We start from the raw sequence: 14,964 nt of genomic DNA, 5'->3' as shown, positions 1-14,964 counted from the left end.
TACACCTAAATACTGTTTTGTGAGATAGAACTGCAGTGATTTCAAAATTACAGGTATTTTGACTATGAAAAAGCCTGATTTCATATCATATTCATGTTGGCTGCCATGTTTAATTAGCCCGATAACATTTTCAAAATCCATATTTCTCTGATTATGAAAAGTGCTGGAGGATGAACAATAGAGGATATAATTTGGCTGGAAAAGGAAAAAAAATGAAGGCAAATTTCTAAACGAAATATTTTGTGTCAATATACTAACAATGCTGTACTGTGGCTTTAAGAAGAGTTCTCTGCATCCAACTACCTCGCAGACCATACAGTACCTTAGTGATGTTACAGTAAGGCAACATTACCCAGTATTGGCATATGCAGCACACCACATGAGCCTTTTCTTACTGTATGTACAGTATGTATATCTTTATTTATATAGCACCATTAATGTGCTTAGCTCTTCACAGCAGTAATAGACGTGACATAATAATATATTGTTTGGTTAGGCTCTTCTGTTTCTATGTTTACTCTCTGCATCAGATTACTATTGTGTGTTTTGTGGCGGTGTTTTTTTTACTCTGCATTGGCTTGTAACCTTCTAAGATTTTCCTTAGTTTGTTACCGTATTATATAAACTGGCCTTCCTTACTGTACTAGTGTTAATAACAATACTGTCACTTCTTTAATGGTGTGATAAGCTGAAATGCTAACAAGTGACCAATTAGAATAGTGAAGGCGGATCCTACTGTATCCTGGATTCATTAGCAGGTGCCTGTGTTACACTATCTGATCCTTGGCTCACTCTGAGTACAGCAGTTGAAGAAGGTTGAGTCTGTCATTATATCTGAACACTTTGCCCCTCTTAGAATTAAGAAGTTAAAGTATGAAGGATGGAGGTGCAGTATGACTTGTCCCACTACTACAGACAAACAGAAGGGGCAGACACGCTATCTCCCACTCTACAGTCATCTGAACTATGGACCCCTCACCAATCACCACAGCGCTCAACAGTGTCACCAGAACGGTAAGAAATACTTTACACTGAAATCAAACAAATAGGTCAAGTTTTCAGGAATGGAATGGAAGAGCCAGGAACATATTTTGCCTGCTTCAGGGAATTTATATAAAATAGTTCTGTGGTTCAGATGCAGGGAATCTGCAATTCAAGTGCCAGGTGTAAGTTACTTTATTGCTCTGGCCTATAAGTATTAAAAAACAGTTGATGATTATATTGGGATAAGAATAATTGTCTGTATTTATCTAATAAGTGCAGGACAATATTCACTGGAGGAGCTTTAAAACAATAAATGATAAATAACATGTCTGGAAACTATACAGCTGCTTAGTTGTACTATATGTAGTCTATGATCTATGCTGTAATGTACAAGACTCTGTACTTGAGAATAATTGACAATAACTTGCCAATTGTTTAAGGACATTGGTGTACAGCTGAGTATTTTGTATGAATCATCTCACTGCTTTAAAAGCATGAACTTTTATTAAAGCAGTAGTATGTATGGCAATATTCATACAACCACAAACATTAATTTCTGCAGAGACAATAACAGAATAGCCACATGACTCATGCAAGTTCTGGCGTAATCACTCTGCGAGGTCAACCTCAGTTGTTTTGTAGCCAATGCAGTGACAACCAACGGGAGATCCCTTGTTTAATTTTTTTTTTTTTATAATGGTGGCTTGATGTAGAATTCCCTAAGTTTAGTCTTTTAAAAAAAAAAAACTGGACAAAATACCTAAGCAAGTTGTTTTAGTGATGATTAGAGCTGGGTTAATTTTTATTTACGTGTTAGAGAAAATGTGGCCTGTTGCTTGTTCTTGAGGTCTGAACTTGGGGAGCTCTGGGTTTACAAGTGGTAATCTGGTGGTATCAGCAGTTCTTAATATACTGTATTTAGGTGCTAGAAGATACGATGGGACATATTAACTACTTAACAATGCAATTTGTTACAGTGAAAGGGAAGGTCAACTCTTTGAAACATGTTTGTGAACATTAAGCTGCTGAGGTAATTTCAGGAGCTTCCTTGAAAGGCTACATTTTATAATTATATACCACCGTGCTTCATTGGCTTTTCTCCATACTCATGGTCTCATTCATTAAACCAGTGGTTCTCAACCTTTTTGGAGCAGGGGCACCCCTGAAGGATTTTTACAATTTGAAGGCACCCCTGCTCTTCAGACCTCACTCATCCCCTTACATGCAATATACTCACCCTCCTTACACACTCCACATTTACCGTCACACACATCATACTCACCGTTTACTCAACACACTCCACATTCATCCTGCTTCTCACACAACACACTCACCGCTTTCTTAATCACAAACACCACATTCACCTCACATCTCTCACTTACACCACATAACTTAACGACCCTACCCCACAAAAAGAACAAGCCTCCCTCACCGTCTCCACACAAAGTCCACACTCCTTCCGTCTTTCATCCCACCTTCCCACACACCTCAAACATGTCAGCTGCTCAGTGGATGCGCCCTGCGCTGTTTGGAGATGATGAGGCTCCTCTCTCCTCTGTGCCGGGCGGAGAGAGAAGAGGCGGATCACAGCCTGTATGTCTCCAAGGGGCTAGGGACTTGCAACCTAAGTAGGAAGCATTTTTTTTCTCTTGAGGCCTTGTCAGAGGGTCGCGGCCCACAAGGGTTCCCCAGCTCCCTGATTGAGAAACACCACACTAAACAGTGCAAGTAGGTTATTGTGAAATACCTTCATTAAAGTGAGCACTAGTGACTGGCGTTTCATCTATGGCTTGATATGGTACAGATGCAGCCACAACTATTAGAGCTCTCGCCTGGGAAATTCTGGGGCAGTCTCACAGTAAATGCCTCAACTTGCCTCAACATTTCTGTGAGATTCTTAATGGCCCATCGGATTAACACAGCAGGGGTCCCTGCAGTCCCATTCAGTTTGAATAGCACTGCAGGGACCCCCCGCTGTGTTAATCCGATGAGCCATTAAGAATCTCACAGAAATGTTGAGGCAATTACTGTGAGACTGCCCCAGGAACTGCCAGAATTTCCCAGGTATGTGTTCTAATACTGGTGGCTGCATCTGTAAGATAATCATTTGATTCTTGGACTGACATGAATGTGAAGTGTGTGATAACAGGCTCACCCTAGTGTTTTGTACTTAAGCAACTATAAACAACATTGGTCTTTTTTCCTTAAGCAGTGGTAATGTGAATTTTCATGTATGTATTGTCCAACTCTCCTTATTTTTGATCCTCTTTTTTTTTTTACTGTTCTGAAAAAACGTCCTCTCAACCCAACTAATGTCAATGAATGATGAAGAGATCTCCTACAATTGTAACGAATCTCCCTAGAAAAGAAATCGGCCAGTGTGTGCATGCAGCTGTGATTGATTACACAAAGGGGGGCATTTAAAAAGGGGGGCATTTAAAAACTACATTTAAATTGACGTGAACTCTTTCAGCAGAATACTTATCTATTTATCACACTCAACATTATAACAGAGTTTATAAAATGCACAATATAATATCAACCATATACTGCATGTATAGCGTGTTCTACAAGGTGGGCCACAATGTGTGTCACAGTTTTTCATTTGTCTTCTTCCATTAGAATCTGGCCCATTTTTTGTGCCAGTATGACCACATGTCAACCAACGCTAAAGCACCTAATATTATGTGTTTTGATGATCATCAAAATGTTTTGCAGCCTCGTGATATAAAGTACAACAAAGAAGAAGATTTTCCTATATGACAAAGGATATTTAAGAAAAGGCTTTGTCGCTTATGTGGTCAATGCCCTAACATGCCGTGGTGATCACATGTAACACCTTCACATTTGTAGGCCACTGTGGTGAGGCTAAGTATGTCACACTCCTACAGTATTACAGACAGAGGTCTATTACAGGTTCACAGCTTGAACATGACAAGTGTATCCCTTTTGCTAAAATAACTTTAATTAATATAGCTCGGTCACATACTGTAAGTATAGAGTAAACTGCCGGCTTTGACTAAGTTGTACACGTGCTGCAAGAGAAGACTTATTCGCAATATATATTGTGAGGAAACCAAATCCTAATGATCGTCCTCTTTATGTATTGTTTACCAATTCTACGAACAAGTACCTGATATCTGTTTGATACATTTATATCCATTATTTTGTATTTGACACTCCTAATTGAAAGCCATTGGAACGTTACGTGCAAAGTCCATTGGAACGTTACGTGCAAAGTTTAATTCAATAATAAAATGTCATGTATGAACAATAGTTTAACACAATAAAATATTTTAACGTTAAAGGGTTATTGTTAAGTACTGTAGATGGATGTAGGTGTGGATGAAGCTGTCTTTGAACTCAGTGTTTAAAGCTGCACTCTATGGTGAAGGAATTATTATGCAGTGTAGTAAAGTGCAGAAAGATGTCAACATTAATGATTTATAAGTAATCCCTTCAGGTTCAATTTACTGAGCAGTGACACCACAATCCTGTGACTTGATACCGTGGCAAAAAACAATGTTGTCAGGATTTAAGTCATAACTATTGCATCTATATTCACATATGATAATTTACTTTGAAATTTTAACAATACACCACTAATCACCCTCAATCAAAGAAGAACAAAAAAAGAAACATCAAAACTTAAAGTCCTTGAATGTCTTTGCTGCGAGAGGAACCTGCTGTTTGCCTTACATTTGAAAGTGAAATAGCTTGAAAAAAAAATGCAATACATTGGAAACTGTGAAAACGGAGCAAGAAGGACTGAAACATTAAATAGTTAGTTGTACAGTACTTATGTAATAATTTGTGTGAGGTGGTGTAAAGCTTTATCTGGGGTTCTCAATGCAAAATTAACATACTGATGTGCATGGATTATGTTGCGAATGTTATGATGTAATAAGATTTTGTGTTTTACAGTATACGTCGAATACGGATCTAGACATCACATTAAAATAGTTAATAGCACCTGTTCCTTATTGATCCCATTTGAGGTTTTGTTGGTTCATCAGGAGGCATTATTCGAAAGTAGGCGTATATGGTTAACCCCTTTGAATAAAGTGATGTTCTTTGTTAGGGAAACAGAAAGGGAGCTTGAGGTGCTCATTACTAGGCTCATATTTTCTAACTTCCAATGCCCTCTCCTGTCCTGTGCTGACCTTTATTTTACATCTGAGCACTTTACCTCTGAGCTCTCAACCTTTGATCCTTAATGCAGGAGGCAGCCATGACAAGTATGAGTAAATGCTCTGCAGAAGTTGGCTGTTGATTTATTGCAAGGAATTATAATTACAGAGCAAGAATGAAATGCATTTGTAGTACAGAAAAAAACCTAGCTCAGCTACAAATTGTGTGTGTGATTACATTTAAATTTCTAATGCTAGCAACCAGTATTTAAAAAAAAAAAAAAAAAAAAAGGAATGTAAATATAATAGAAATTGAGTGCCATGGAGGTTGCTTACCAAGTCAGAGCAAATGATCATGGCTTATCAAAATATTTTCACACTAAAGCAAACGGATGTTTCTGGCACCAAGTCTAACATTGAGAGCAATGTGTTCCACATACTGGAGATTAAAGTAAAAACTATAGGCAACATTTATTTAGACGTATCCATCCCTCATTATTAGCTTATGTATTTTGCCCATTTCCAAGATGACAAACAGGCAACGAACGTCCAGCGATCAAGGCAAACAGTAAGGGTAATGTCACCTGTCACCCTCAATAGCGTGTTTCCTGGCTACAGTACTTGCTGTTAGGGGGCAGTAGCGCCTGAAATTAGGGGTCACCACGTGTAGAATTTATATGGTCTGAATCAAAAGAGAGCCTGGTTCAGTGTACAGATGCAGCGTTATCTAAGTTCATTTTGGGTGTAAGGAAACTGGTGCTTAACAGAGACAGACCGTGGCCCGATCGCAGCTTCCCCATGTCTAAAAGCCCAGTAAACCAGTTGGAATTAATGCAGTGGGGGTTCCTGCTTCTGCATGGGAGTCCCGCTGCTTTAATCCTACCGGGATTCCACCAGCATGGGGGGTGGGGGTTGTTTGGGGTTGGTGATGGGGGTAGTAGGGTGCCCATTGATTGCTAATATGGCTATCTGTGCTCCTGTTGAGGGCATAGGTAACCACCACAGTGACAATCAATGGTTTTGATGGCTATTGTTTGATTGTATTTTAATGTATACTGTATTTTATTGTATTTTGTAATGTGCATTTTTTTTCATGTTTCAAAATGGTCAAAAGGACTATTAGCCAGATCTGGCTAATAGGACTATTGCCCATTACTGTGTGTGTTGGGGGTGGACTGGTTGAGTGATCTGGGCAGTTGCCCACGGGAGAGTGGTTAGGTGTCCCGGTGTTGATAGTGGAAGGGGTTAACTCCTTAATTATCATAGTGGTTACTACCCGCTAAGGTAATTAAGAGGTTGTCGGCCAGTAGATAGTGTCTTAAATGTTGGTGCAACTGAGGAGGATGAAGACTGCGCCCATTGATTCCTTTTGAATGGACAAAAGCCTTATTAGCCAGATCTGGATAATAGGGCTTTTGAGAGGAACACAAAAACTGGGGCGCAAACACAATCACTAATTAATGGTGAATAAAAATGTCCAAAAAATAGTAAATATATGTGACATTTAAATATAAAATGCTTACATGAAGTAATCATGAGGGCTAGGTCGGGGACACACTGCAGATCTGCCCAAAAAACTATAAACTTCCACTCAGGGAAGAAACAGAAAAATGAAATAAAACCACAATAGTATAATAGCGTCTAAAACTCAAATGTATTGATAAAGAAAAAGTACAAACTCACCAACAAACAAACAGTAAAAGGAGCCTTAAGGTATGAAAACCTTAGAGAGATCTCACGGTGTGATCCTTCCAGTTCAAGGTGCTGTCGTCTGTCTCTCCAGTAGTGTTCCAAATAGGTTCAGGTTGCGGTAGCTGGATTCTTTACTCCCTTACATTCATAGGGAGATGCTGAAAGTTTTGATAGGGACTCGATGTCAGCGTCGTCAGCTGTGTAGATGGACTCTCCCGCTTGTCCATGATTCTGTATGCTGCGTTATTCCACGGTGTCCCTCCAGTGTGCCTAGTTGCTCTACGTCTCTGCTATTGATGTGCAAAGTCATCTGGGTTCCTACTTCCGGGTTCTGTCACTGACGAGTGGCGTCAGGTTGCACTGGGTTCGGATTGGAGCTCCCAGCGTCCCGTCGCACGGACAATCAGGAGAGTCCCTCTACACAGCTGATGACACTGATATCTAGTCCCTATCGAGTCCCTTGTAAGCCTTTTATATGTATATGTCACATATATTCACTATTTTTTGGACATTTTTATTGACCATTAATTAGTGATTGTGTTTACGCCCCAGTTTTCGTGTTCCTCTCATTGCTATAGACAAGTGGAAACTTTGACTTCTGGGAGCTGCACTGCATTCACTTCCTATACTTATATTTGCATTTATTTATTTATTCACATTTGCACGTTTAATAATTAACTTGCGCTTGTTTTCATCCCCACTTTAATAGGGCTACTGCCCATTACTGTGTGTTGGTGGTAGAGGGAGTGGGTGATGGGGGTAATGATTTCCGGGGGGGGGGGTGTAGTGGGAGGGTTAACCCCTTAATCACCTTACCGGTTAGCCACTAAGGTAATGAAAGGGGGCGGGGGGAGGTTATTAATGTATTTTTATTGTTAATGTAATTTTTAAATTGCCAATGTGGATTGCCAATGTGGATATCTAGGCTCTACATTAAGTGGGTCTAGTAATTCACGGTGACAATCAAAAGGTTTTATGTTATTTCATTTTTGGGGCAATTGCTGCACTGTATCATTTTATTTTGGTTAATGCCCAAAACCACTATTAGCCACATTTGGCTAATCAGGATTTTGGGCATTAATCTAGAGGGGGGGGAGTTATTAGACCTCCCCCCCCCCCCACCAAGAGGGGTCGTGAGAGGTTTTAACCCCTTCATTACTATGGTGGTTATCCACTAAGACTGATTTTCAACCGGGGTTCCGCGAGCACCCCTCAGGGGTTCCGTGGCCACCAGGGACGGAGAGCTGGGATAACTCTTCCAGCTGTCCCAGGCCTGGCGGCAAGGCAGCACCCGGCACAGCAGTGACCCAGCGGCTCCCCAGCTCAGTAGAAGCAGCCGCCTGGTCACTGTGATCCTTCCTTTTCCTTTCCGGTTGGCACCTGCGTTCAACTTCCAGCTGACAGGAGGAGGGAGCTGCGGATCGGGGAGAGGAGGAGGGAGCTGCGGACCGGGCGGGAGATGCCTCTATGAGGGGCATCTGGGTGCAAAGACTTCACAGTATGGTACAGCATGAGTAGGCTGCCTGCTTCTTGTCTCAATGTGGTGAATGTGTGTGTGAGAGAGAGATTGAGAGAGAGAGTGTGTGAGAGAGAGTGTGTGAGAGAGAGTGTGTGAGAGAGAGTGTGTGAGAGAGAGTGTGTGAGAGAGAGTGTGAGAGAGAGAGTGTGAGAGAGAGTGTGAGAGAGAGAGTGTGTGATTTAAGGGTATAAGGGGGGAAGTGTAAGGGGTTAGAGAGGGGAGAGAAAGCATAAGAGGTGGGAGAGAGCGTAAGGGTGGGACAGAGAGATGGGCAGTGTGAAAGGGCGGGAGAGAGAGAGACGGACGAATGGGGGGATGGAGAGATGGACAGGGTGGAGAATGTTGGGGTTCCCCAGAATTTCACAATCTAATCCTAGGGTTCCTTAACCAAAAAAAAGATTTAAAACCACTGCACTAAGGTAATGAAGCTTTGCTTTGGTTTAATTTGATTTTTAGTACATAGAATTGAAGCAGGGGATCTCCGGAGCTGAACCGCATTACTTTCGTGTCCGGAGACCCCCTGCTTCCCAAGGTACAGGCCCCAGTATGTGGTGCCGGTATCTCCTGCAAGTTTAAATGTTCCGGTCACGTGGGCCATGCTGTGGGAAATTTAAACTTGCTGGAGATACCAGCACCCGATACAGAGGCCTGTCCTCGGGAAGAAGGGGGTCCCTGTACCTGATTTGAATGCAGTTCAGCTCCAGAGATTCTCTGCTTCAATCCTGTGTGCTAAATATAATAATAAAAATAGCCCAACTTGCTGTTAGAGCTGTGCTTCTCTCGGCGCAGCTCTTACAGACAAGTGGCGGTCCAGTAGGATTAACCCTGCAGCAGTCCCATTCAGAAACAGGGCCCCCTGCTGCATTAATCCTTCTGGGAAATTCCCTCTGCTCTGGGCCGTGATCGTGCTTAGCCGCGATCACGGCCACAGTCCACCTGCTCCAAGTGACTCACAGGGGGAACTTGTGTATCTCGCCACATCTGTACAACAGTGGTTATGCTCTGTGGAACAGAGTCTGTAGGCTTTCTGTCTAACCTTGTATTTAAGGTAACCTGTTGGTACTTAGACTGAGGCCAGATAGGGCATATCAACAATGCCATCCCATAGTTCACAGGTTTCAGGGATATTATCTGCAATTCTCAGTAATAACAGTAACTAGTTACTACCTTAGTTTTATTCCTACAGCTGGATACCATTCTACAGTGTAGTTGTCCTTTACCAGAGCCATAAGGAAGCATGCCAATGAATTATCAGTAGTTAAAATACATTTAAACATCAGTGAGCCAATAGCAGTAACGTTTTTACCCTTGCCTCCAATACCTGCTAATCCTCAAAAAAAAAAGAACAAAGACATGTTATCAATATTGGTACTTGGTGTTATCACTGGTGCTGTAATATAAGGTTAGCAGCTGTTGATACTGTGGATCTCAAATATTGTTTTTTTTAGGTGAGGAAACTTTAGGGAAAGGAAGAATGTACAAGTATACAGCTATAACCGGTCATCCATTATCAGGGGTCAGCAGCATACACTTGTAAATGTTCTTTATATTCTGATGGATTTCCCCCACACACTGCATTCCTGAATGGTTGCACTTTATACATTAATGTTGTCTATACATGTCGTTTGCTTCTTTGACTTCAGACTATGTTTGCATGTCCGTTGCTAGATCATTAGCAATTCCTTGAAACATCAAGTCGAATTCTTTCTGCTCCTCAAAACATGAAGTGACCACCAACACGTACCTGGTCATATGAGATTACCGTGGAGGAGAGAGGGGCCCCTGTAAGAGATCAGCCCTCCTCCATCCGCATCGCAGCGTAGTGTGATGCTTAATCATCATGGCAACGTGACGTCAAGTGGCGATGCATTGCCATGACAACGCACTGTTACGTTCCGTCACCGCATCACATGACTGGCCCGTTGCCATGGCCCTTTTTTTATCAACAGATTTTTGCAAAGTAAAACATTGTTTAAAAACTAGTGCTGGATTTTTAAGAAGAACTTCTAATTACAGTAACGCAGTAGAGAAAATTGACAGTCTCGGTCTTATTGTTTTGATAAAAGCTATATTTTGCAGCAAATACATAGTTTAAGGCATCTGCTCTTTTTATGCGTGTGCATGTATGCTTGTGCATTATTGGTACATATTCAGCATTTCTAAGTTACACTTGTCCAATACATTGTGTAAGTTGTAATGTCACGTGTGCTGTTATGTCACGTGTGCATGGCTTAGGGAAGTTTAATATTCATGCTTATAATAATTATGATTCACAGATACCAAGAGTACCTGCTAGAAACCCCTGCGTTAGCAAGACTTCCATGGGGAAAGGAAAGAGAATATGGAGGAATAGGACCAATATCCCTCCCAGACGATCACAGACCAAAGACAGAACCTCCCCCATTAGAGGCAAAAGGACACAAGCACTATAGTTATGGAGGAGACCCCTGGCCAAGGTAAGTTGCCTTCGGTTTGTCTGTATTGGAATTAATCTTAGACATTCTCATGTATGGCACACCGGTGAGCACGTGGCTTTTGATTCCACATTATGCTCCTCCCTCTCCTGTCTCAACCCTACTCCAGACCCTGATAACCTGGTCAGGAATGACAACTTTGCCCTATCCTCCTCTCTTGATCTACATGCCCTGCTTTCTCTCTGCTGTTCTTGCCCTTCTAACTCCAGACCCTGGCTAAATTCCCACACGTGCGTGCTGCATTCCTGCACTCGTTCCTCTGAACGCCTCTGGAGGAAATCTCACACTCTCGCAGACTTCCATCACTACACATTTATGCTGTCCTGTTTCAACTCTGCCCTCTCAGGCTAAACAAACCTACTTTTTTTATTTATTTTTTTTTCAATATTTTTTTATTATTTTACTTAAATTAACATCTTACTTATATGTACAATTTTGATAAAGAAACAATATGTATACATCTATCTTAGTAAAAACAATTATCTTCATAACAATTTTTCTTTACTATTTTCTGTATGTTGCATATCAATATATAAATCTCTTTGGATTCTTTTAATTTCAAATTATTTTTATTTTTTAACATAGAAAAGATAAAGAAAAAGGATAGATAAAGATGGGCCCATACAGGAAAGGAATGGGAAGGGGAGGGAATGCGTAAGGGCTAAAAGGTAAAAGAGACAAGGGATAACAACCAACCATGATCAGGATTCTACCTAAAAACCCAAGGCCACAGTTCCCATACCTTATAGAATTTATCTATTTTTTGATTAAGTTGAGCTGAAAGTTTTTCCATTAATTTAACTTCATTCACTCTTTTAATTATTGTATGTCTCGGTGGTACATTTATATTCTTCCACGCCGCTGCTATAGAGCAACGGGCTGCTGTAAGAACAATAGAGATCGTTTTTCTCATCGTATTAGATACCTCTAACAGGCTTTGCTAATAAATATGTTAGTGGGTCTAGAGGGATTCTTGTATCTGTAATTTCCTGTAACATATTCTGGATCTTTGTCCAAAACTTTTGAATCTGTGGACATGACCACCATATATGTACCATATCTCCTCTCAGGCCACATCCTCTCCAGCATAAATCTGATGTGCCTGGGGAGATCTGGCTCAGCCTACTCGGGATTAGGTACCATTGATATAAAATGTTGTATATATTTTACTCGTTATCGTGCAAATTGAAGTTTTAGCTGCCGATTCCCAGATATCCTCCCAGGTTTCCCTATCTATTTCTACATTGAGATCTTCAGCCCATTTTAACATATAATTATGATTCTGAGGAGTTGTTGCTAGAATTAATTCCTCATATATTCTTGAGATCAACCCCTTTTGATACACACCTTTTTTACAAAGTCTTTCAAATTTTGTTCAAGCAGGAAATTTCTCTTTCTGAGATAATTTCAACAAATAATGTCTAATTTGAAGAAAACTAAAAATTGGAATATCATGTGTTTGATATTTTATTTGTATCTCATTAAATGTTGTTGGTTTCCCTTCTACTACCAAGTCATTTACCATTGTAATATTTAGCTCTCTGAATTGTTTGAATGTATTTTTTGCGCATCCTGGTTTAAACTCAGGATTAATAAATATAGGCGTTAACGATGGAGTTGAATTTAGTGAATATTTTTTTTTGTTTTTAGACCAAGTTTCCCATGTACATCTCATCGATCCTAATTTAAACTTCTCCACATGTCTTTCCTCTTTTAACCCAGTTCATAGGACTGACGTCAGTGAAAGTGGACTCACATAAATTGACTCAATCCCCAGCCAGCATGTACACTGCCGACACACTTAATTGCAGTGCGGCCAGATCCGCAAGCCGGGAGATTTCCCGGCTTGCTAGTGGCCGCACGCGGTCACGCGTCATAGACGCGCGGTCACGCGTCTTCGGGAGCCTGCGCCCCCTGCACGCGCGTCCAGGGCTCCCCGAGGGAGTCCCGCGATGTGGGGGACGGCGGCAGGGGGTTCCGGGGGACCCGGCGGACCCGGCAGCGGTAGGGAGAGCGCCCCGATCGGAGGGCGCTCTTCCGCTACTTCGGCGCGCGCCCGTCACCCTCGGGCGCGCGCCAGGCTACTGCTGCGGCCAAGAACGGGCAAATGCTCGAATAAACTTGGCCGCAGCAGTAGTTGCCGGGTCGTTGTTCCACATCACCACTTGTTTCAATTGGGCCACCTGATAGTATTTGATGTCTGCGACTCCCATGCCCCCGCCTCCTCTGTGAGCTAACATTACCGACCTTGCCACTCTTGGTCTTTTTTCTTTCCAAATAAATTGGAAAATTCTATTTTGGATATTTTTAAGTTCAATTAATGGGACTTTTATTGGGATTGTCTGAAAATCAGCACACACAAGTCTAACCCATGCCGACTCTTCTCTGTCTTTGACTCCCTACTCAGACCACCATCAGCTGCCTCTTCTTCCTCCTCCATCTCACCTTAGGACTTTGCTGACTATTTCAAAGAAAAGGTGGAATCCATATGTCAGGACATCCCCTCTGTTTTCTCCTCCCATCCTACACCTCTTCGTAACTCTCCTCCTGCCTTCCTTGACTCCTTTTCCGGTGTCACAGAGGAGGATGTGTCACTGCTGATCTTCTCTTCTCCCTTTACCACTTGTCCTCTTGACTCCATTCCCTCCCATCTCCTAAAACCTCTTGCTCCTACTATAATCCCTACATCTCAGCCCTAATTTCTTGCTATGCACCATCCCGACTCTTGCGTTCTGCTCAAGGATGTCTTCTCTCTAACCCCTTTGTATCAATGCCCTCTCCCACCTTAAACCTCTCTCACTGACTGCCCCAAGCCTCTGGAATGCCCTTCCCCTCAATACCCAACTAGCACCCTCTCTATCCACCTTTAAGACCCACCTTAAAACACACCTGCTTAATAAAGCATATGAGTAGCTCCGTGGTTAATACTATACACCTGATACATAAAGCTTGGCCCCTTGCAGACGCACTTACCAGAATGCCCTCCTACTTGTCTTTGTAAGTACTTCCTACCTACCAATTAGATTGTAAGCTCTTTGGAGCAGGGACACATTTTCCTAAATGTTACTTTTATGTCTGAAGCACTTCTTCCCATTATGTGTTATTTATATTATTTGTTATTTATATGATTGTCGTGTGTATTACTACTGTGAAGCGCTAAAGTATGTACATTAATGGCGCTATATAAATAAACACATACAGTTATGTGAAAAAGAAAGTACACCCTCTTTGAATTCTATGGTTTTACATATCAGGACATAATAACAATCATCTGTTCCTTAGCAGGTCTTAAAATTAGGTAAATACAACCTCACATGAACAACAACACATGACATATTACACAGTCAGGATTTATTTAACAAAAATAAAGCCAAAATGGAGAAGCTATGTGTGAAAAACTAAGTACAACCTTACTGCTTCCATAGGAATGAAGATGCTAAGTAGCAGAAAGGTGCTGCTAATCAAATGGCCTTAAATAATTGATACCACCTCTATAAAAGCCGAAGTTTTAGCAGTTTGCTGGTCTGGAGCATTCAGGTGTGTGTTAACACAATGCCAAATAGCAAAGACATCAACAATGATCTTAGAGAAGCAATTGTTGCTGCCCATCAATCTGGGAAGGGTTATAAGGCCATTTCCAAACAATTTAAAGTCCATAATTCTACAGTGAGAAAGATTATTCAAAAGTGGAAAACATTCAAGACAGTTGCCAATCTTCCCAGGAGTGGACATTCCAGCAAATTCACCCTAAGGTCAGACCGTGCAATTCTCAGAGAAATTGCAAAAAACCCAAGAGTTACATCTCAGACTCTACAGGCCTCAGTTAGCATCTTAAATGTTAAAGTTCATGACAGTACAATTAGAAAAAGACTGAACAAGTATGGTTTGTTTGGAAGGGTTGCCAGGAGAAAGTCTCTTCTCTCTAAAAAGAACATAGCAGCACGGCTTAGGTTTGCAAAGTTGCATCTGAACAAACCACAAGACTTCTGGAACAATGTCCTTTGGACAGACGAGACCAAAGTGGTGATGTTTGGCCATAATGCACAGCGTCACGTTTGGCGAAAACCAAACACAACATATCAGCACAAACACCTCATACCAACTGTCAAACACGGTGGTGCAGGGGTGATGATTTGGGCTTGTTTTGCAGCCACAGGACCTGGGA

General features: G+C 41.5%; 1 protein-coding gene across 3 annotated transcripts in view; it reads left to right on the top strand.

Annotated features, from left to right (window-relative positions):
* The window catches only part of SPMIP4 (sperm microtubule inner protein 4), a 60,171-nt gene that overhangs the window by 716 nt on the left and 44,491 nt on the right, over positions 1–14,964 (top strand). For 2 of the 3 annotated variants that reach the window (XM_075586808.1, XM_075586809.1), the window contains exons 2-3: positions 857–1,014; positions 10,602–10,781. In XM_075586808.1, coding sequence (XP_075442923.1) covers positions 881–1,014; positions 10,602–10,781 — 314 coding nt within the window. In that variant the 5' untranslated portion in view covers positions 857–880. Of the gene's footprint in view, positions 1–807; positions 1,015–10,601; positions 10,782–14,964 lie in introns of those variants that run through there. The other variant, XM_075586810.1, reaches the window with a different exon arrangement.

Source organism: Ascaphus truei, chromosome 2 (genome assembly GCF_040206685.1).
Source record: "Ascaphus truei isolate aAscTru1 chromosome 2, aAscTru1.hap1, whole genome shotgun sequence".
In the NCBI taxonomy this organism is placed as follows: domain Eukaryota; kingdom Metazoa; phylum Chordata; class Amphibia; order Anura; family Ascaphidae; genus Ascaphus; species Ascaphus truei.
The sequence above is the reverse complement of the archived record's forward strand: the minus strand, read 5'-3'. Positions and strand labels throughout refer to the sequence as shown.